General features: G+C 36.5%; 1 protein-coding gene and 1 non-coding gene across 6 annotated transcripts in view; both read left to right on the forward strand.

Moving 5' to 3' along the window:
* The first annotated feature begins 6,303 nt into the window (after window positions 1-6,303).
* Window positions 6,304-6,375, forward strand: trnae-cuc (transfer RNA glutamic acid (anticodon CUC)). Its single transcript has one exon. It is a non-coding gene; the product is annotated as a tRNA-Glu (tRNA).
* Window positions 6,376-6,700: 325 nt separating this feature from the next.
* arhgef11 (Rho guanine nucleotide exchange factor (GEF) 11) overlaps window positions 6,701-23,899 on the forward strand; it is a 39,888-nt gene continuing 22,689 nt past the window's right edge. For 3 of the 5 annotated variants that reach the window (XM_067399791.1, XM_067399794.1, XM_067399793.1), the window contains exons 1-24: window positions 6,702-8,309; window positions 11,112-11,144; window positions 11,463-11,477; window positions 11,982-12,073; window positions 12,170-12,274; window positions 14,554-14,603; window positions 14,701-14,758; window positions 14,838-15,031; window positions 15,214-15,285; window positions 15,373-15,480; window positions 17,078-17,126; window positions 17,217-17,254; window positions 17,354-17,443; window positions 17,518-17,586; window positions 18,725-18,829; window positions 18,920-19,018; window positions 19,104-19,146; window positions 19,264-19,360; window positions 19,594-19,716; window positions 22,000-22,023; window positions 22,141-22,270; window positions 22,719-22,812; window positions 23,005-23,034; window positions 23,204-23,327. In XM_067399791.1, coding sequence (XP_067255892.1) covers window positions 8,275-8,309; window positions 11,112-11,144; window positions 11,463-11,477; window positions 11,982-12,073; window positions 12,170-12,274; window positions 14,554-14,603; window positions 14,701-14,758; window positions 14,838-15,031; window positions 15,214-15,285; window positions 15,373-15,480; window positions 17,078-17,126; window positions 17,217-17,254; window positions 17,354-17,443; window positions 17,518-17,586; window positions 18,725-18,829; window positions 18,920-19,018; window positions 19,104-19,146; window positions 19,264-19,360; window positions 19,594-19,716; window positions 22,000-22,023; window positions 22,141-22,270; window positions 22,719-22,812; window positions 23,005-23,034; window positions 23,204-23,327 — 1,877 coding nt within the window. In that variant the 5' untranslated portion in view covers window positions 6,702-8,274. Of the gene's footprint in view, window positions 8,310-11,111; window positions 11,145-11,462; window positions 11,478-11,981; window positions 12,074-12,169; window positions 12,275-14,553; window positions 14,604-14,700; window positions 14,759-14,837; window positions 15,032-15,213; window positions 15,286-15,372; window positions 15,481-17,077; window positions 17,127-17,216; window positions 17,255-17,353; window positions 17,444-17,517; window positions 17,587-18,724; window positions 18,830-18,919; window positions 19,019-19,103; window positions 19,147-19,263; window positions 19,361-19,593; window positions 19,717-21,999; window positions 22,024-22,140; window positions 22,271-22,718; window positions 22,813-23,004; window positions 23,035-23,203; window positions 23,328-23,899 lie in introns of all 5 variants that reach the window. The other 2 variants (XM_067399795.1, XM_067399792.1) reach the window with 2 other exon arrangements.

Below are 23,899 nucleotides of genomic sequence, written 5' to 3' on the forward strand. Positions count from 1 at the left end.
ATACAGACCGTTTCCTACTAGCCCTCCGACGTTTCATAGCTCGTAGAGGTCGTCCCTATGAGCTCATATCGGATCAAGGAACTAATTTCCGGGGAGGAGAGAGAGAGCTCAGAGAAGCCTTTGATCAACTTAGTCCTGCTCTTCAGGAGTTGCTTTCTCAATATCAGATTCGATTTAACTTTAATCCTCCATATTCTCCACATTTTGGAGGCTGCTGGGAGAGAGAGGTCAGATCCATTAAGACAGCCTTACGGGTGACACTGGGTTCACAGATGCTTTCAGAGGAAGTTCTATATACAGTACTTGTTGAAGTGGAAGAGATGTTAAATTCTAAACCCCTTGGATATGTGTCTTCTAATATCACAGACCCTGATCCTATAACTCCAAATATACTGTTGATGGGCGGCAAGATGCTTCCCTTCCTCAAGTCGCCAGAAGTGGAAACAGGATGGGAATTCAATTTCAAGTGATGCTGTAGTTATGGTAGTGGATCCTCAGCTTCCACGGGGACTCTGGCCTATAGGAACTGTTACAAAGATCTTGCCAAGTTCTGATGGCAGGATAAGGGTTGTGGAAGTTATTATTGATGGGAAAACCTATGTACGCCCTGTCAGCCGTTTGGTGGAACTTAGTAAGTTTTCAGATGACTCAAAATAATTGTACAGAATTCTTTAAATGCAAATATGTTGCCATATTTGGGGGCGGCTGTTGAGAATTCCCAGGTGGTCACATGACAATGTCAGCCAGGGGTGGAGCTAAGTCTCCTCAGGTGCACAGAATCATTATTTAGCTGATGTTGTTTGGTGTGTGTGAGGCATGCAGCTGAACCTGACATTCCTTGTCCTTCTCCTCAAAGAGAGCCTCTAGTAGAGTTGATGCGTTTCTGATTATACAACATACAACTCTGTCAGAAACTTATGTTGCCATGGCTCAATTCCTATGCCTCCAAATGTCAAATAAAGATCATGGACTGAGTACTAGATCCACTGTGTTTTAATGGACACACCATCCTGGTAGCACATTCCTGAATCAACCGATTCCAAATTTTACATACATTGTTTTTGAATTACCGCAAAGCATTTTGTCACTCTCGTGTGAACGTGAACATGAGGCGAGATTGTGTCGGGTCGACGCAGCTCAACTTGCAAGTGCTGTATTCTGGCGTAGACGTGCCAGAGGAGGTTGGTGCACGCCTCAAACACACCACAAGTCAATTAACCATCGTAAGGACTTAGAAAACTATTTATGAAGGTAAAAATGTTACTTAGTTCTGCTTCAAGCCACATTAAACGTTTTTCACGTTAAAATCTCCCCATGAGAAAATTTTCTACTGTAACTGATGCCTCATTCTATTTTGGATCTTTGAAATATGCATAATATTTTAAGCATTTGTCACATGTTGTGCATGTAAAAGTAGGAAATATGAATGTGAAGTGAATTTGTGGTCTCATTTCAAATGCATCGATCAATATGCTTGCGTCAACTTCATTGTATAGCCTATGTGCGGTGGTTCCTTTCCATGTTCTGACTGGTGTCAGAATCTCAATCAAGCCCATTCATTCAAATGATTAACAATGGGAAATAACAAGGGCTTCCATTTAAAAATCCCTGTTATCAGATCTGCTGAAGATGTTGCTGTTCATGTTTGCTAACCCAAGACAATTTACAAATCCAGACCAGACGATGTTCTACGGCCATGTCTGGAATAAAGAGTAGCCTATCCATGTCACACAGTACAGTTAGGGTGATAACTTAACCCGTGCCATGATATAAGATTTTGACCATTATACCTATCCAAATCATTCATCCCAGTATCAATGTCAGTAGGCTACACTTGTATTTCATGCACACCACAAGGTGTCACTGTGGCCTCAATGCTTTGCTCGTGCCTACTCTGAGCTCGATTGCTATATCTGAGGTAAACCACACCCTCCTCATTACCTATGGACAAAGAAATGTAAAAAACAAAAATGTAAAAATAAAGAAATGTAGAAACAAAGAAATGTGGAAATGAACAAATATGGAAATAAATAAATAAACAAATGTGAAAATAGATAAAAATCTAAATGAATAAATGTATGAATAAATGTGGAAAAAATAAATATAAATAAGGAAATAAATGTATACATTTTTATTATTTTGCTTTTCTGTATATATTTATTTATATGTTTGCTATTTTATATTTCGTAGTATATTTGAAGAGTTCATTTGCAAAAACCGATAAACGCCATTTTTAAAAAAAATGAACTAAGTGCTGTGCATTATTCTCCATATATAGCACGTTCTGTACCCTAAATCCATTTTGTCAGAAGAGCCGGTTTTGCCCACTTTCAGGCATCGCAAGTTCACGTTTTACAGCAGAAGCCGACAAGCGCCCTTGTTTGTGTACAGACAGAAACCAATAAGTCCGTTTTAGCGAATCAGCGCGCAGTATTCAGGTCAGGTGACAAGGCTTCTAGTCACTTCAAAAAGACGCGCTAGCTGGGGAAAGTTATATCAAAGCTCACTAAAAGTGATCGAGGATTTATGATTTCGACTCCTGTAAGTCCTTGTACACCATACACGACTTACATGCTGAAAAATTGGTTGTCCTTTTGCTTGTGTGTGTCTGTGTGTGTGTGTGTGTGTGTGTGTGTCTGTGTGTGTGAGTGTGTGTGTGAGTGTGTGTGTGTGTGCGTGTGTGTGCGTGTGTGTGTGTGCGTGTGTGTGTGTGTGTGTGTGTGTCTGTGTGTGTGTGTGTGTGTGTGTGTGCGCGCGCGCGCGTGGGTGGGTGGGTGTGTGTGTGCGTTTGTGTGCACATGTGTGTTTGAGAGTGTTTTAAATGCAATTACTTGGGTTTTGTTTAACTATGAAACATGAAATGTGGAGTTATCTGCTTTTGCCAAAAAAACGACTGTTGGAGTTATCTGCTTTTGCTAAAAAACAAACTTTTAATATATATATAAAACATACTTACAATGAATTTTATTTTTTTAATTTACCTGTATTTTTTAGAGTTATCATTTCTTAATCAAAACAGCCCAACTGCAGTTTGATTGTTATTACTTGAAATGCACAATAAAAAAAACATGATTTGTGAGAATTCATAAAAATGGAGTTATCTGTTTTTGCAAATAAACTCTTCATTTATTTATGTATTTATTTATTTTTAATTTTGGCAGACTTGGGATTCCATATTCAGACCGGACGTGGAATGCGCTGCGCTGGCCGCTAGAAAGACGGTTCACTATTAGTTACGAACTGGAGAAACTACAACACGGAATATGGCGGAATACGTCCCGCCTTCTAAGTAAAAGAGCCAATCGCTGATTGATAAAGTCATTGCATCACTGCAGCAGAAGCCAGGGCCAAAGCAGCGCAGTCCAGGGACATACGGCCCACAAAAAACAAAACATAAAACCCCCAGCATATTAGGTACGTTTTAAAGCATGGAAGCTGGTTTGAGCTGGTCCTTAGCTAGTCATGAGCTGGTTTAAGCTAGTCAAGCTGGCTCGGGGGATGATTTGAGCTATAATAAAAAAAAAAAAGAAGAGATGCACTAGTCCACTGGCCATAAATCCAAACTTTTTTTTAGTTTTATTTTGGTTAATCTTTATTCTGGACTTGCAAACAAACTGCTTTTTAATAATTTCCCAAAATTTCATTTGTGTGGAAGTCTGTTAACAGGACAAAACACAGGCACACGCTGAATACCGACACACAAACAAAGTAGACTATATGGGTATCTTTGGAATACTCATTTCAATACTATAATTCGGGACACACTACTTCTATTTTTTAATACTATTTAGGATGGATAGTATACAAATTGGGATGCAGGAAAAGAGAAGAACAGACGCGCCAGTAGTATATTTACTGTACAATGCACAAGCTCACTGTTCGCAAAAATAGGATATCTTAAGAGAACTTTCTTCAGAAAAGTTTTGATGACTTTTCCTCTTATCTCCATATAAAGTAGTAGCCTATTTATAGATGCAGCGCTGCTTTGTGTATAGCTGTAACCTTGGAAATGCTATATGGCTGCTGTTCCATGAGCGCCACTTACTGCAGGGTTGCCAGGTTTTCAAAACAAAAACCCACCCAATTGCTCCTCAAAACTAGCCCAATAGCTACGGAGCCCCTAAAGGGACATGGTGGTGGAAAAAAATTGGGATGGGAGGAATTTTTTTTTTTTTTATCTTTTTGCGTTCCCTCGCAAACTTTTGCGTTCCCCCGAGAAACGCTGCGTTCCCTTGCAAAGATATTTGCATTCCCCCGCAAAGATGTTATCGTTCCTTGCTGTGAGCAATGTGCTTTATAATATGTAAATTAATCCCTATGAGCAGGCGGCAGAGAGACGAGTCTGAAGGGACCGTCTGAAAAGTGCAAAACCTAAAACCCTTTTGCTCATTTTATATTATGAAAAATAATAACTTAACTGTAACACACTGTCACCAAATTCAATACACTTAAGCACTGACTGCATTTCTTTATATTTGAGTCCAACAGGTTTCAACAAGAGTCCAATTCTATGAGCTGCACATTATTTGTGCATTAACATATGGAACTAACTGAAACACTGCCAGCCAGCGGGACATTAAAGGTGCCCTAGAAAGTCTAAGGTGTCCCCTGATTGTGTCTGTGAAGTTTCAGCTCAAAATACCCCATATATTTTTTTTAATTAATTTTTTAAACTGCCTATTTTGGGGCATCATTAACTATGCATCATTTTAGCACGCGGCCCCTTTAAATCCTTGCGCTCCCCGCCCCCGAGCTCGCGACTGCCTTAAAAAGCATAAAAAAAGTTCACACAGCTAATATAACCCTCAAAATAGATCTTTACAAAATGATCGTCATGCATACTGCATGCATGCATCGGATCATGTGAGCATAGTATTTATTTGGATGTTTACATTTGATTCTGAATGAGTTTGATAGTGCTCCATGGCTAACGGCTTATGCTACACTGTTGGAGAGATTTATAAAGAATGTGTTGTGTTTATGCATTAGACACACTGCAAGTGTTTAAAAATGAAAATAGTGACGGCTCTTGTCTCCGTGAATACAGTACTAAACGATGGTAACTAACCACATTTAACAGTACAGTAGCAACATGCTAACGAAACTTTTAGAAAGACAATTTACAAATATCACTAAAAATATCATGATATTATGGATCATGTGAGTTATTATTATCTATCTGCCATTTTTCGCAATTGTCCTTGCTTGCTTACCTAGTCTGATTATTCTGCTGTGCACATCCAGACATTAATACTGGCTTGTGTAATGCCTTGACCATGAGTTGGCATATGCAAATATTGGAGGTGTACATATTAATGATCCTGATAATTATGTAACAGTCAGTGTTATGTTGAGATTCGCCTGTTTTTTGGAGGTCTTTTAAAGAAATTAGATTTACACAAGAAGGAGGAAACAATGATGTTTGAGACTCACCGTATGTCATTTACATATTCTGAACTCTTCTTATTCAACTATGCCAAAGGTAAATTCAATTTTCCATTCTACGGCACCTTTAAGTGTTTGTCTGAACTCACAGCAAGGAACGCAAATCTTTTCGTGGGAACGCAAATATCTTTGCGAGGGAATGCAAATATTGTGAGGGAACGCAAAAGATTTAAAAAAAAAAAAAATCCCTCCCATCCCAAATTTTTTCAGGGGGGTCCCACGGTAAAAAAAAAAAAAAAAAAAAAAAAAAAAAACCCTTTCCGGGGGGCAAAATTTTGGGTTTTTGGCGGGGCTCCCCTGGTAAAATTCGCATTCCAGCGGCTAAATATCACGTTATTTTGGGTCGATTCAACCCGCGGACATGAAAAGAAAAAAAAACTCGCTGCAACATTGTAGCTCAATTCCGCGGAAAACCGCGGTCTTGGCAACACTGACGTAGGTCAGAGAGAATTTGCATTTTCATTCAGTCCGTCTTGATTGTTTTGTGCAAGTGTCTTAGCATAATTTCACAAAGCTGAAGTCAGACCATGCTGTTTTTGCTGTTAATCTTGAAATTATATAATAATGTAAATTAAAAACAACTTCACATGCATATATTTGGGATTGAGATAAAAATGCATTGTTTGCATCTAATAACAGAGCTAAGCACATTGTTTGAAAATAAATAAATAAATAAATTCGCTTTTAAAAAAGCCAAAAGGTGCGTTCCGGTGTGCTTTTGTCGACGCAGCAACAAACCGTCCTCGCTCGACGTAGTCTAGTGATTTTCTCTTACTTTTAGCTACAGAACATTGTGCATAGAGCTAAAGACCATAGTTTAAAACCAAAACGAAACATAACAGTTCTTGGACTCATAGCTCCCTGGTGGTCTAGTGGTTAGGATTCGGCGCTCTCACCGCCGCGGCCCGGGTTCGATTCCCGGTCAGGGAACAACTCTTTTACATCGTAAATGTTTATGAAAATCTCCACATCTTCTTAATCACAGGTTACTGAATGATTTCATTTGAGTGGCGTAATATATATTATTACATGCAGGTAATCGTTTTTATTATGAGAATTACAAATACATAGCCCGTGTGTCAGTGTTTAAATGAGAAATTTAGACTTTATGCGATTACAAAAACTGTTCTATCTACACTGTAAAAATAAATAATAAAGAAGTTCTAAATGAAACAGATTGGTGGAGAACATTGTACAAAACAAACAAACAAACAAAAAAACATTTATTCTACTTAATTTCGACGTGCTGTTTCTTTGTGAAATTTACTAAAAATGTCTGCGTGAAAATTCTTTCCACGCCATTTTCCAGTGTTAAACCTTCCTTGTTTTTCCAGTAAATGGAGAAATGTGACTCGCCGACATTTTTTTTTCTCCGCGCAGTACCAGAATCCAACCAATAGAGGACGAGCGCGAGTCTGTTTGCCTTCCCAGTGGCCAAACATAAACCCAAGGATGATGGTATTATTCCGGAATGGCGAACGCTCGAACATTGGGATAACACTACATTTAAAGATATGCAGATCACACATTTTTGGGAAACAATGAGAGGATATCAACTTTAAATCTCCATACAGCAAGAGACAGATGCAAAAGACGTGACTGGCCAAGATTCAAGACGTTACGGAGCCGTCTACTGATCAAATGAATCTCGCTGGCCACCAAACGAGCGTGTGTATGTTGCCAAAATTCGGGCAATAATTGCACCCCAAAACGAAGGCCATCCGAGGCGGGTTTATTGCATCACCAGTGCTGAAGATCGCGTCTCGATCAGGTTATTGCACAACGCGCGCTAGCGTTCTATTGCACGCGCGTGAAGGTGAACGGCAGAGGCCGTCGGAGTCGCGCTCGCGTGCGGCGCTCGTCCGTACGCGGCGGCGGGGATGCTCGCCGTGCGGCCTCGCGTTCACTGGAAGCAGCGGGTCGCTAGCGAATTGGATCGAGCCGAGCGCGCGTCCGCGGTGATTTATCGGAAAAAAACACGGGATTCTATGGGTTTGCGCATTGCACATCTTTGTAGTAGGTGTTTAGTTGAGTGCGTTGAGCTGAAGAGGGTGCATGTGCAAGCAGCTGCAGTAATCTGACTGTCACCACTGTGAACCTTGCTGCTTATGTATTAGTTTAGTTTAATGCACTTTATTTTTCTCTTATCACTGTGGGTTATGTGGCTGCATGCATTCTGCTCTCAAGCCTTTGGTTTTGATAAGCTCCACTTGCACTGCATTGAGATCATTCGCTCCAAAGACCAGAATAACCTTGCTAAAAACACTGAGAGCCGTAGGACCAACTGACTGTGAATCACACCGACCCTTTAAACACTGTAGTCGAACACACACAATACAAACAGCAAAGCTTGGAGTCTTGGCTGCTGCTTCTCGTTTGGGGTCGAAGACTGATAGTGTGCAAAGCTGGTGATCTCCGCACTCTGTTAATTAATGTTTTTAATGCGACCCTAAAGTAGAAAGATGATTCAGTCCTCAGGAATCTTTGTTCCGGACACCAACTGGAAGCTTCAGAGATAATACAGAAATGTGGCGTATTGATCCTGCGTGTTCTCTTCAAAGAGTCTTGTTGTTTTGACACTACCAAATACGAAGTACTGAAGTTCTTTCACAGGTTTTGACTGGGCTTATTTCTTAAACGGGACGATGCTGTTGAGGAGGGCCACTGTGTTTTCCCCAAAAGAACTTTGACCCTTGAAGTGGCGAAAGGACAAAACTCACTTTAAGGAGTGGAAAGAGGAAATACAACTAACCCACACTAATGACATGATCTCAAACTGACACAAATCACTACACAAACAAACGGACAAACCTCTGACGGTTTGCAGCCATGAGTGTTCGACATCCGACCTCCACGCTGGACAGGTGAGTCTATTTTTTTTTTTTAACGACCTTAATTTAGACCGATGCTGATTGTTTTTATCTTGGTGTGACGTTTTAAATCATTGTTTAATTTCCGCTTCATGAGACACAGTACTATCATACGCTTGCAGTAACACAACATGCATTAGTGAGTAATGTTTACCTGCTCCATTAATTATCTCAGCTCTGTACTCCTTTATACAACTAGGTCCTCGAATATGATTGGTCGAGCGGCGTTTCCAGCGTGCTAACAAACAGTTCAACAAAAGCTAATTGGCCAATAACTGTCTGATTAGCTGGTAACGTGTGTGTCTATTCTCAAAATCAGATTTGTGACAGTAAATAATTTCAAATCTGAGTAAAATCTGTTATGTGAGTGTTTCCATTTAATCAGTTTCATTTACATTTGCTTATTCAGTTGTTAGTTATGAATATATTGCTTTATTTTGGTTGGTCGTCTTAAATCCTGGGCATTTAAACTTATTGGTTGGCCACCAACTTCAACATCTCACTTTGCAAATGCAATTTTTATTCTTTTTTTAAAACCTGACAGATCTGTTAAAATGATTTTCAGTGAAAACTGACATTTCACAAATGCAGTTGAATGGCGCATTAATAGCGTAATGGGTTAGTTCACCCAAAAATTAAATTTCTGTCATTAATTACTCACCCTCATTGAAGCGATGAGAATACCTTTTTTGCGCAAAAACAAAACAATAGCAATAACAATAATGACTTTATTCAACAATTTCTTCTCTACACTGTCAGTCTCCTACGCAGTTGACACAGTGCAGCGCTTCCGCGTTTACGCCCAAATGCTGGCTCAGTATTGGCCAACGCTGTTCACGTGAGCAGCACGACGCATGCATGTGATGCTGACGCAGGAGCCGCCAATACAGAGTCGGCGTTCGAACGTAAACACGAAGTTTTGCCATGTGTCTTTAATGTTAACTGTGTAGGAGACTGACAGGGTAGAGAGGAAATGTTGAATAAAGTTATTTTTGTTTTGTTTTTGCACACAAAAAGTATTCTCGTCACTTCCTTACAGTAAGGTTAAAGGGTTAGTTCACCCAAAAAATGAAAATTCTGTCATTAATACTTACCCTCATGTCGTTCCACACCTGTAAGACCTTTGTTCATCTTTGTTCAAATTAAGATGTTTTTGATAAAATCCGATGGCTCATTGAGGCCTGCATTGACCGCAAGACACTTTCAATGCCCGGAAAAGTACTAAAGACATATTTAAAACAGTTCATGTGACTACAGTGATTCAACCTTTAATGTTATGAAGCGATGAGAATACTTTTTGTTTGCCAAAAAAACAAAATAACGACTTTATTCAACAATATCTATTGATGGGCGATTTCAAAACACTGCTTCATGAAGCTTCGAAGCTTAATGAATCTTTGGTTTTGAATCAGTGGTTCAGAGCATGTATCAAACTGCTTAAGTCGTGATTTCAGTAAACGAGGCTTCTTGCGTCATAAGTGTTTCGAATTTTCAATGGTTCACCACTGGGGCTCGTGACTTTGGCAGTTTGATACATGCTCCGAACCACTGATTTGAAACAAGATTTATAAAGCTTCGAGGCTTCATGAAGCAGTGTTTTGAAATCGCCCATCACTAGATATTGTTGAATAAAGTCGTATTTTGTTTCTTTGGCGCACAAAAAGTATTCTTGTTGCTTCATAACATTAAGGTTGAACCACTGTAGTCACATGAACTGTTTTAAATATGTCTTTAGTACTTTTCCGGGCATTGAAAGTGTTAATTATCTTGCTGTCAGTGGCGGCCTCACTAAGCCATCGAATTTTTTCAAAAATAATCTTAATTTGTGTTCCGAAGATGAACGAGGGTCTTACCGGTGTGGAACGACATGAGGGTGAGTAATTAATGACAGAATTTTCATTTTTGGGTGAACTAACCCTTTAAGACGACCAGCAGTGTGGATGCAATGTCATGTGTAAAAGTAAACTTTTAGGTTTCCAATTGTAGAAATGCTCTATTGCTGTCATTTTTTATTCCACTAAGTGAAAGTGTTCAATAACAGGTGGGTTGTAATAAATTAATAGTATTCAGCTGATCACGTGATCTCAACATGATGGCCCTCATGAAGCGACCCGTTTCGTGCAAAATAACCCCTTTTTTTTCAATCCAGAATGTAATCTCATGTAAGCATACTGAGTGAACTTGTATTGATCTGAGAACATTAAGTATGCATGAATGACTAAGTAAAAGTTATTGGTAAACCTGATATAAAAGTAAAAAATAATAAGAAAAGTCTGATTATCGATAAATGGTTAGCGGACCTCCAAATTCTATTTCCTATTTGCATTAGATTGTACCTGGACTAGCACACAAGCGAAATCATTGTTTACATTGAAAACACTGGCTAAATTCCAGGTTTTTGTGCGCTCAGAAGGTAACATTAAGTTCAAGTCTATGCTTCCTCCAGATCAGTGTCTCGTATGTTCTGTGTAACAGTACAGGTTTTTCCATCCAGTGTGTCTTAGTTTCCTTGTTGCTATTTTTATCCCATCCTCTTGGCACTTAATTTTCTACTACAGCGTTGTTTGTTGACTGATGAATGATGGAGTTGCTCTTTAACAGATTATTCATCAGACGTTTCGCTTCATACGATTATGTCCACGTCCACATATTGTCTCTGTGTATATCTGCCTTTCTGTGCTTCTGTTTTGATGTTTGTCTGTGTGTCTTGTTCTCTGTCTCAAGCTCTTGATTTCTCTTTCCCATTCACTTGTTTTTCCTGTGCGTCCACGTCCTGTTTGTGTCATGTGACTGCAGGGCAGCCATTAAGAAACAAACACACCTGCCCAGGTATGATGAACCAAAGTGAAACCAAACACATGTCAGTCATAAACCACAGATTTCCGGTGTTATGCGGTTGAGTAATGGTCATTATCTAACCGTGTTAAGACGGTTTAGTGCTGAAACATGTTATTGAGCCTCTTCCATTAAGACTCTTCCATTATTAGGAGTTTCATGGGCCATAAAGTGCTGCTCGTAGCGTTCACACGTCTTTCACTTTCTTGCTCAGTTTTGCTGTCTGTATCATGCTGTGTATTTACTCTTTCTTTGCGTTTCTCTCTTTCTCTTCTGTAATACCTTCCTTTTCTCTTTCATGCGTACTTTAAGTCCTTTTGCTGCTTGGTGAGTTTTCTGATTTTATTTTTATGTTCCATAATTAGTGGCAGGCCAGGCTAAATATGCCTGTCAATGAAAGATGCATGTTTTGTTTTTTGCTTGACATTTTTTCTGTAAATTTTTAGTACATATTTTGGTAGTTTGTTACATCCTTTTTTTTAATATCATTCATCAATCAGTATGCTTTCAAGACATCAGTATTTGCATTGCACATTGAAAATACATTATTGGTTACCCTTTCTTTATAATGCCAGTGATGGTGTGAAACTCAGGAATATGTCTAAGGTCCTTTTCACTTTTGGTTTGATTGTAGTTCTCTTTAAATTCACCAACTTTCAGTTTTATCTTGCATTGTTCATCGATAATGTCCAATGCACTTCCTTCACTGCTTTGTATTTCCTTGCTTTTTTTTCAAATTGTCCCTTTATCCTGCTCTCTGGTGCCCAAGTTATTTGTATCCCCTCAATCTTGTTGTATTCATTTTGAAATCTCATTGTAAATGTTTCTTAGGTTGAGTAGTTTGACACTAGGAGACTCAGAGCGCAGATCTTCTCCTGGCCAGCAGAGGGAGGCACTGTCTGATCTCCCCTCGGACAACACAGGTAATGCAAGGCGAGCATTTACATATGCAAAAGCTAGGCATAATTATATGACATTCCTTTTTTTTTTTTTTATTCTAATTCCTGTTTGTTTCATAGGGACGGGTTTAGTCCAAAGATGTGTGGTTGTGCAGAGGGACAATCTGGGGTTTGGCTTCACCGTGTGTGGCGAGAGAATCAAACTAGTGCAAAATGTTCGGCCAGGTAACACATACACTCACGTACACTAATGTATAAAAGTTTGTAGCCAGTAAGATTTATTTATTTTTTTTCTAATTAATGCTTTTATTCAGCAAGGATGCATTAAAGTGCCTCTATTATGCTATGTTAAAGGTTCCTAATGTGGTTTTGGAGTCTTCTACAATAGGTTTACATGCATTCAAGTTCACTGAAATGCTTTAGTTTTCTCATAATATACATTGCACCTCACCTCATTTTTTTAAAGAGTGAAATCAGTTCGAAGAGTCATGCTGTGTTTGAAATCGCCCCCATACCCTCATTCACTATTCCCTACATTATTCCACTTAAATAGTCCACCGAAGGAGTGAATGAATGCGAGTGAGTGAATTTGGACACTGAGTTCGCTGGAAGGGCTGACGCTTTTGCATAGTTTGTGCTTGCTGTTTTAACATTTTAGCAAATTTAGTAGGAATGAAAAGATTCATCTTGAACTCTGTCATGGAAACCAGCATGCATAAACCGTAATTAAACAATTTAATAATCAATTAAAAAATAATTTAAACCTGTATGGATTGCACTCTGTAGCCACATTGAATCAGCAGTTTGGAAAATGGATGGATGGATGATTCAGCTGTGAACGCCATCTTCAGGCGAGACGAGGGAATTCATTCAAGTATAACACACGGCTCTCACAGTGTATTATGGGTATTCTCTAGCCGTTGAGCGTATATCAGTTTTACACTCTTTATTGTGGTGCATTGTAGGATTGAATGAATGCACTTAATATATCCACTATGGTTTTAGACACCACTACAAATGCTGTCCTCTCAAATAGTGCCCTATTTAAAGGTGCCCTAGATTCAAATATTGTATTTACGTCGGCATAGTTGAATAACCAGAGTTCAGTACATGGAAAAGACATACAGTGAGTCTCAAACTCCATTGTTCCTCCTTCTTATATAAATCACATTTGTTTAAACGACCTCCAAAGAACAGGCGAATCTCAACATAACACCGACTGTTACGTAACAGTCGGAGTGTACGCCCCAATATTTGCATATGCCAGCCCATGATCGAGGCATTACACAAGGGCTGAATGTCTGGATCTGTGCACAGCTGAATCATCAGACTAGGTAAGCAAGCAAGAATAACAGCGAAAAATGGCAGATGGAGCAATAATAACTGACATGATTCATGATACCATGATATTTTTAATGATATTTGTAAATTGTCTTTCTAAATGTTTTGTTAGCATGTTGTTAATGTACTGTTAAATGTGATTAAAGTTACCATCGTTTCTTACTGTATTCACAGAGACTAAAGCCGTTGCTATTTTCATTTTTAAACACTTGCAGTCTGTAAAATGCATAAACACAACTTCATTCTTTATAAATCTCTCCAACAGTGTAGTATTAGCCGTTAGCCACGGAGCATAGCCTCAAACTCATTCAGAATCAAATGTAAACATCAAAATAAATACTATACTCACAGGAATCGATGTATGCGTGATGAACACTTTGTAAAGATCCATTTTGAGGGTTATATTAGCTGTGTGAACTTTGTGTTTGCTGTTTAAGGCAGTTGAGAGCTTGCAGGAGCGGGGTAGCGGGAGATTTAAAGGGGCCGCACGCTTAATCGGTGCATATGTAATAATGGCTCAAAATAGGCAGATAAAAAAATTAATTTAAAAAAATCTATGGGGTATTTTGAGCTGAAACTTCAGACACGTTCAGGGGACACCTTAGACTTATATTACATCTTTTGAAAAGGCACCTCTAGGGCACCTTTAAGGGTGTAGAGGGCGATTTCGGACTCAACCTTAGTCTCTCTAAACCCCTCCTTTCTGGCAGTCTACTCTGCTCTGATTGGTCAGATGGTCCAGTCTGTGATTGGTCGACGTGCATCGGTACCCAAACACCGTTAACATATCTGAAATTCCGCTCTTCCTTAGCACTTGATACACAGTGATAGGTCCAGTAACAATGCCGTCGATTTTGAAGTCTCATCCAAAACAGCATCTTCTTGACATGTTGACAACACAAACTCTTCCAGTCTCAGCTACAACTACAGTGTTTGAGGGTCAAAGTAGACATCATTCATTTTAAAATATATAAGAATGCATGACAGTTAAATTAAATTCTAATAATATTTCACTGTTTTTGCTGTATTTTTTTAAGTTAATTCGGCCTTAGTGAACATAAGGGACTTCTTTTCAAATCTCACTGACCTCGAACTTTTGAACAGTAATGTACCTAGACAGTAAACAATTATGACAATCAAACCTGCTTCCTTTGGCCTCACAGGTGGAGCAGCGGTCAAAGCTGGGGTTCAGGAAGGAGACCGAATCATTAAGGTATTCTCAACTACAACACACTTTGGCATTGTAAAACATAAGTGATAATATTTGAACTAATAACTAACCTCATATTTGTTATCTTTTTGCTTTTCAGGTCAATGGTTCGGTGGTTTCATCCATGTCTCATCAGGAAGTAGTAAAGATGATCAAATGTGAGTCTGTTAGTTTGGCATCTTGTTTTTGAAGTTGTGAAGCATTTCATTGCTGACATGTGTTCTTTCCCTCGGATAGCTGGGACATATGTGGCGTTGACTCTTCAGGGCCCGCCTCCTTCAGCCGCGTCCGTCCCGCTTCAGCCCCTCCCTACTGACCTCTTGCCCAATCACAGGACAGCACTGGGTGGCGAAGCCCCACCTCCTCCTCTTACTCCACCCACAGGAAGCAGTACCCCAACTCAGAGAATCACAGGACCCAAACCATTACAGGTGCACCATGTTTTTAAGACATTTGAATTTTTTAGATGTAGAAAACTTGAACAGGGCTGTACATTTGCCACTCTGTGAATATTAAAATGCAAATAGACAATTGAAATATGAAGTCTGTATGTTCTGTGTGTCTCTATGTGAATAGAGATCATCACTTTAATCTTGCTCTCCATCATTCTCAGGACCCCGAGGTGCAGAAACATGCCACAGAAATCCTCAGAAAGATGTTGGAGCAGGAGGAGGCAGAGCTACAGGTATGAGTTCAGTGCTCCTGTCACGTGTGTGCTGTCATGCCACATTTAAACCCATTATAAATGATGTTTGCTGCTCTCACTGTGCAGAACCTTCTAGAGGAACAGTCTCGAAACCCCTCTCCTTCACTTGAGGAACGAATAGAAAGTGCCAAACGAAGAGCCAATCAAGTCAGAGTGAAGTTCCAGCAGGATGTGGTGAGATTTGTGCTTAACTTATTTCATTGTTCCTTGTTTATTTTTCATTTCTCTTATTTTGCTTATTTAAGTGATAAGCCACAATGGACTAGGTCAGCTAGTTTGTGTGTATGTGTATTTAGTGGTTTAGTCCACAATAAATCAAAATTGGCTATGTTTTTACTGTGTATTTGGTAGTGCACTTTTACTAGTCTTGTGGTCATGTCGGTCCACACCCGCAAGACCTTCATTCATCTTCGGAACAGAAATTAAGATATTTTTGATAAAATCTGATGGCTCAGTGAGGCCTCCATTGCTGCAAGATAATTAACACTTTCAGATGGCCAGAAAGACATATTTAAAACAGTTCATGTGACTACAGTGGTTCAACCGTAATGTTATGAAGTGACGAGAATAATTTTTGTCCACCGAAAAACAAAATAATGACTTTATTCAACAATATCTAGTGATGGGCGATTTAAAACACTGCTTCATGGAGCTTCGAAGCTTAATGAATCTTTTGTTTTCGTGGTTTGGAGCGCATATCAAACTGCCAAAGTCATGCCCCCAGTGGTGAACCATTGAAATTTCGAAACACTTATGACACAGCGAAGCCTCGTTTACTGAAATCATGTGACTTTGGCAGTTTGATACACGCTCCAAACCACTGATTCGAAACAAAAGATTCGTAAAGCTTCGAAGCTTCATGAAGCAGTTTTTTTTTTTTTTAAATCGCCCATCACTAGATATTGTTGAATAAAGTCTTGTTTAAAATTTGTAAAATTTTGTTTTTTGCTGCACAAAACGCATTCTCGTTGCTTCATAACATTAAGGTTGAACCACTGTAGTCACATGAACCGTTTTAAAATATCTTAATTTGTGTTCTGAAGATGTACAAAGGTGTAGAACGACTTGAGGGTGAGTAATTAATGACAGAATTTTAATTTTAGGGTGCACAAATCCACAAAAAGTGTCTTTGGAATGTTAATTTAAAATTTGAAAAATGTAGATTTTAAATTAAAAACTTCTTTTGCAATTAATTAATTAATTAAATTCCTTAATTTCAATCTTTGATAGCATGTGGGAAAAAAAACAGATGGCATGAAGTTGCGTTAAAATCAGTCACCGCCCTATATTTTTTTCCCCCAAGCTATTCTTTTTTACTCGGAAATACGGCAGTTGGTTTGAAGTTATATGAAGTTGTATATAAATACTGAAGTTGGTCGCATCTGATGTTTTCCACAATTTTAATTAGCATGCTTTGCTTTGGTTAAGCACAAATACTTCTTTGTACATGTACCCAGTGCATGTGACGTAAATTTTGTGAGATGGTTTTGGCTATATTATCATGGCTTTTACAGATTTTTAGCATTTTGTGTCATGCATGTTGTATTTTAAGGACTGGATAAAAAGGAACATGTTTTTCCCTTGCGTTCTTATCCTTTCTGATGCGCTTTTGGACCACATCGTAAATTTTCAGTATGAAACATACTTATGTTCATGTGAACCCAAATCCAGCCTAATTATTCAGGGCTTCTTTAAGATAAATTAGTTTTGAAAATACGTAGTTTTGCACACGGTCAGTTCATTTGTTTATACCACTTCTTCTCTTTTCCAGGATGGCACTCGATCTGAAGCTGTTGCTAACTATCTCACAGCTGGAGAAGGTCAGTGGAGTTCAGTATGTTGTAAGACTGAGCTAATATGATTCATTCTCATTTTTGATGTTGTACCTGTTGTCTTTCCTGCTTGAGCAGGTCGGTTATCGATGGACTCCAGTGAAGGAGATGTCGAGGTGAGATTAATTAGCTTCTTTTGAATTTTATTTGCCTCGGAAGCAAACGTCCCCCATCCATTTGCCCAACCGTTTCCCATCCTCCATCTCCCTGTTTAGGCGTATGAGAGTCCCTTCTCTTCCCCCTCCACCTTCCTCAGGAATCCCCTGCTCCGCCGGCAGGGATCCGACACGCACCCCTCAGACTCGGTGAGACGCACGCTTGTTTTTCCGTAGCGCATTTGGTGTTGAGCCTTGAGTCTGACCATCTTGTGTCTCTTCAGGGAGGAAAGATGCAGATCATTGGTCCAGAAGAAGAAGAAGAGGAGGATGATGGTTATACGATCAATGAGGTGAGAGAGTCAGTACTAGTGTACTTAATGCATACTTCACAGAATACAGCCGGGTTTCCAAAATTGGGGTTTGTACGTTGATGAAAGGGTAGTAATTGAAGGTGAGAAACATTGTTTTTTTCACGCACTGCTCAATTTTGAGATTTTTGGCTTTTGATAACGTGTCGCTTCAGACTAGTGGAAAGAAAACATCCAAAATATACCTTTTTAAACGTTTATTTTATTGCACTTTGTCTATTTGTAGGTTTCAATTACAACATATATTTGAAGGCCATTTTTTGAAAAATAATTGTTTTTCTTCACTTTAGCAGCTTTACATACACAACTTTTTTTCAAATAGTTTTATTCTTATCTATGTTCTGAAGTGTTTTACTGAGGGGTTTGTTCAAATTTACTTTCCCTGATTTTAGACATTTTATTACTAAAATTATGGTAAAAATGTATTCATGTATTTTCTGGCTGCTCCAAATTAGTTCTTATTTAATCAGATAATGTTCTCTTTTGCATAGTTAAACCGGACCTTTCAGAAAACTTGTAATACATAAAATCTTTGCAATTCTTATTGTGATCAATTAACTGACTAACTTTATATTACAGACATAGTAAGAGTCCGAATTCAGCATTTGATTTTCATTTCATTTAAAATGTATATATTAAAGTTTATTTGGTCAAATTTCATACTTACGCTGGAATATAGAACTCAAAAGTAAAGTTATAAAACAATTTTGGCAGTTTAATAAAATAAGTCAAAATGTCTTGAAAAAATTTGTCATTCTTAACTAAAACTAGTACAATTTTTTCATTAATTGAAATAAAGCGGAAATAAAATTAAATATTAGATTAAAAAAAATAAACTTAAAACACTTAAATGTAAAATGTTGCTAAGTTGAAGTGCTTAAATTTACCAAAAGTGAAATAAAAATATATTTTAAAAAAACTCCACCAAAAACTAATAAAAATGACAAAAAAAGTATTACAAAATTACTAAAACTTAAACGATTTAAAAATAAAAGGTAATTAAAAATTTTAATAATATAATCAAATGTAAAATACTGCTTTTGCTTCATTGGGATTGTAGTTTACATGTAGCCATTGACAGTAGATTAATCTTGAACTCTTTCCCACTGTTTATTATAAGATGGACGGGCCGTTTCAGGATATAGAGCTGCTGAAAAGTCGTCCGGCACACATGACGGTTTTCATGAGATACGTGTTCAGTCAACTACTGGATCCCAACCCACTGGTCAGTGCTGCTTAAAAAATATTAAACGTGTTGTATGAATAAAACTAAACATACATTTTCATGTGCGTGTTTATGTTGATGCACGTCTAGTTGTTTTACCTGTGTGTGGAGGCATATCTGGGCTCGAGCCCGAAAGACGCCCGTTCGCTCGCCCCTCAGATCTGCTCACACTTCCTGGACCATGATGCTGTGAGTATCTGATTTACAGTAGATTCAGATGCTGATACTGATTTTGAACTTTTCTGTATGACTGTCAATGTCTGATTCTTTTCAGCCTCTGAAGATTAAAGTGCGTGAGGAGTTTCTGACTGATATAGGTGAGATTAAGTGAAATTTTTTGAGCTCTTGAACAAAAACCTCAACTAGACCGCCTGCAGACTGATGTTAATGTGATGGAGCTTCAGTTAAAGAGGTTTTTGTTTGGGTTCATCTAGAGAATCGCCTCCACGTGCAGGAAGACATTCGAGGGCCGCTCTCTGAACTCCAGCAGCAGGTGCTTCCAGACATTCAAGACCAGCTTCAAGACTACAGGTGTGTCTCCTAATGTTTGTTCTCTAATGACTGCTTCTCTCATTTCATTTGAGCTGTCAAAAATTACAGGTTATTTTAAGTCTGAAATGTCCAGCTGAAACAAACAATAATCTTTTCATAGTGTTGTTGAAGCCATTGCTTGTAGTTATTTCACATCAGTTAAAGAAGTAACACACACAAACTGTTTTGGTCTTTATGGGATATAAAATGTACCATGTTCTGTTATGATTCAGGAATAAGCAGACGATGGGTCTGGGTTCTCTGTTTGGAGAGAGCGACCTGCAGCAGTTAGACGGAGACCCTGCGAAAGAGAGACAGGTGGTGGACAAACAGGTGGTGGCGCTCTGGGAGATCCTGTGAGTTACACTTGAAAATGACCTCAAAGACCACATGAGCTCAACACTGCAGTGTTTTACTTGTGCTAATACAACATTCATCCTAAAGACAAAATATTTAATCAGAAATCTGCTCTCTGAAAAAAAATCTTACTTGTGGTTATAAACAGCCATCAAAATGAGTAATTTTGTTGTAATTTCATTGTAATTGTGATTTATTATTATAGTTATTATTATTAATGAATAAATATACACTTTATATAGTACAACAGCACAATAGTATTATTACTATAATAATAAATTTCTTTATTGCTTTATCTTTCATGATTAAATAATAATTATTATTATAAATACTCATTTTTATAGTAGATGAGCATTATAGTATTATTTTAATAATTAAACTTTATTAATTAGTATTATTAATTAAACTTTAATAATACTTTTTATTGGTCTATTTTTATAATTTCATAATAGTAATTATTAGTATTTATTAATAATAATAATAATAATAACTTTTTAATAGTACAACAGTACAATAGTATTATGTATTATTATTTTTATTATTATTATAGTAATTTCTATTTTAATTTAATTTTATAACTTGATAATAGTAATATTTCTATTATTAAATGCTCAATTTTTATTGTACAACAGTACAATAGTATCACTAATATTACTGTAATGCTGTACAATAAAATTAATAATGTATTATTTGTTTTTACAAATTTAACAGTATAATAGTATATTACTATAATAATACATTTATTTGTTGGTTTAATTTTTATACTTTAATAATAATAATAATAATAATAATAATAATAATTATTATTATTTTCCTTGTTTTTATGGAACCTATTCAATGATTATAAAGCAGCTTTGTGAATGTAGTCTGAGACAGCAGAAGCATATTTTAAATCAATATTTTAAAATGTATCTGTTATAGTTAAGCAGGGAAGAGGAGAGGCGAGGATCTGTTCGCAGCAGTTTTGTTGAAGCAACACACAAAGATAATCCAAACAGGGAAGACGTGAACAAAACAAGAAATGTAAATCCAAACAGGGAAGATGATGGTAATCCAAACAGGGAACAGAAACACGACAACTTTACCAAAAACATTTAAAGACAACGACTGACCACATACTACTGAAAAACAGGGATATAATATAATATAATATAATATAATATAATATAATATAATATAATATAATATAATATAATATAATATAATATAATATAAAATATTAAAAAAATAACTATATATATATATATATATATATATATATATATATAATATATATATTATTTTATTTTATTATTTTATTATTATATATATATTATTTTATTTTATTTTATATAATTATATTATATTATATATAATATTATAATATAATAATAAAGTAATATAATATAATAATAAAATAAAATAATATTTATATATATTATTTTGTTTTATTATTATATATATTACATTATTTTATTTTATTTTATATAATTATATTATATATAATATTATAATATAATAATAAAATAATATAATAATAAAATAAAATAATATATATATATATATATATATATATATATATATAATTTTATTTTATTATTTTATTATTATATATATATTATATTATTTTATATATATATATATATATATATATATATATATATATATATATATATATATATAATATATAATATATATATATAATATATATATATAAATAAATATAACTCTAACAAGGGTAACAGGACACCCGGGGATGCGATCAAGGGGAACCGATATGCAAAAGAACTACAAAGTGACTACAAACAGACACAGGAAACTAATGCATGAAACACAATAAAAGTCCACACAAAACACAGGGTAACATTATATTCCTGGGGGACATAAAGTAAAGGGACACCTTTTTGTCACCTTTTTACACCTGGTTAATAGGCACTTATATTGAAGCCCACACAATTCAACATGCTCCATATCTGAAGCACCAGCCTCAAGTACAGAAGTCAGGTCAGATGATACGAAAATATAATTAAAATGAGCAAGCAGGAGTTACAAAGGTCCCGCAAACAAACGACACGCCTTGAAGTAGACCTGCTCACATGACCCAGACAGACATAGAGCAAAAGGTCACATGACAGCTGTACACACAACATGAGGCATCCCTCATGGACGTGTCACGGGACCCTCGCAAATCTCAATGTAAGACGCACAACTGCTTCGCTTTTATAAATAGAGCTTTGTTTTACAGTTCAGGTGTGTGTGAATGTAAATATAATTATGCTAAAATGTTTTTTCTTCCCTTACAGATCAAAACACGAGGAGGACAGAAGGTATGAAGCTTACTTATATGGTTTGCAGTGATTTATGTGTAAAGATGTGAAATATAAATCAGTATTATATTATATAATATTTACAGTTATGTTCCCGTGTGTGTGTGTGTCTGTCAGTTCTCCGCTAGCATCTGCGGTTCTTCTGTATCTCAGACACTCGGGCATTAAACTCAGAGACTCTAAAGTGTTTCCTGGCTTGATGTCCGAGAAGGAAAAGTGGCTTCCATTCTTTCCCAAAGCTAAAAAGGTAAAAGTTTTTCAAGTATTTCTGAAAAATGTGATAATTAGGTCAAATGAATGTAATGTTTATATTAAAGGGATAGTTCAACCAAAAAAAATCAAAATTCTGTCATCATTTACTCACCCTCTTTCTTCTGCTGAACAGAAAAGAAGATATTTTGAAGAATGCCGGTAACAAAACAGTTGATGGGCTCCACTGACTTCCATAGTATTTTTTTTTTTTTTTTTTTTTTTTTTTTTTTTTTAATACTATGGAAGTCAATGGGGTCCATCAACTGTTTGGTTACCGGCATTCTTCAAAATATCTTTAGTGTTCAACAGAAGAAAGAAATTCATACAGGTTTGGAACTACTTGAAGGAGAGTAAATGACAGAATTTAAATTTTTGGATGAACTATCATCCTATAATTATAGTACTTAGAGTTCTTACTGTATTGGCATATGTTCAATACACAGCTGAGCAGTGCAAAAAGAGAGAAGGATGGAGAAGACAAGAAACGAAATCCCATACTGAAGTACATCGGGAAACCCAGGAGCACATCTCAGTCCAGTAAACAAACACACACACACAGTTGTTTCAGTTGTTTCACCTTTTGTTTGAGCCTGTCAGTCATTTAGTGTGTTTATTTTGAACCACATTTTCTTTGACACTTTAGTTGTAAATGCTGTACTTTATATAATTTTCAGTTTGTTTGTTTTTTTCATTGTTTGTTTGTTCATGTTGGTTTGTTTATTTCTCCAGCGTTCCATGTTCCATTGTCCCCCGCTGAAGGTAGACGCCCTTTTCTTTTCCATTTTCATTTATTCGTTTGAGTTACAAACCCGGTGAAATCACTTTTGGTATTTTTTAGTATGTTGTGTAACAAATAAACACATTTGTTATGTAAAACATTCCTGTTGGAGCAGGAATATTGACGACATGTATTGGTTTTTGTCCGTAGTTCGTCCAGGCAGCGTGCGAAACATCATCCAGCAGTTTGAGAGTAATTCAGACTCCGTTGAGGACGGAGATGTTGAGGGACAGCGATTGTCTTCCAGCAGCTTTGGAGAGGACAGCATGGAAAGGTTTGTGTTTTTATCTACACTGAGAAGGGTTACAATTATGTGATCATTCTCAAATTGCGACTGTAACCACAGTATGGAAATATTATATTTGCAAATACATCTGCAAAGTTGTTAATAACAGACTTCTTTCAACAGATTTTCAACATTTCTCATATAAATATAAATGTATATATACATTTTTAATGTATTTGTTTAACTCTATTAATGTAAATGATTTGCATCAATTCAGTCTTCAAGCATGGAAATAACCTTCATATATAATTTAAATTATAGCAAGTTATAAGAATCTTTAATTAGTAATATTTTTCAGTAAGGTCCCATTTGTTGAAATTAGTTTAGTAATAACTAATATTAACTTATTACTAATACATTTGTTACAGTATTATTAATCTTCATTAAAATTAATTCATAAAAATGCTTGCTCTGGTCCATTAAACAGTATTAACAGATACAATTTTGATTTTAATAATGTAAATGTTGACATTTTTAAACATTAACCCTGATTAATAAATGCTAATTTTTCATTGTTAGTTCATGATAACTAATGTTAACAAATGAAAACTTACTGAAAA

This window comes from Chanodichthys erythropterus, chromosome 11, assembly GCF_024489055.1.
Source record: "Chanodichthys erythropterus isolate Z2021 chromosome 11, ASM2448905v1, whole genome shotgun sequence".
NCBI lineage: Eukaryota > Metazoa > Chordata > Actinopteri > Cypriniformes > Xenocyprididae > Chanodichthys > Chanodichthys erythropterus.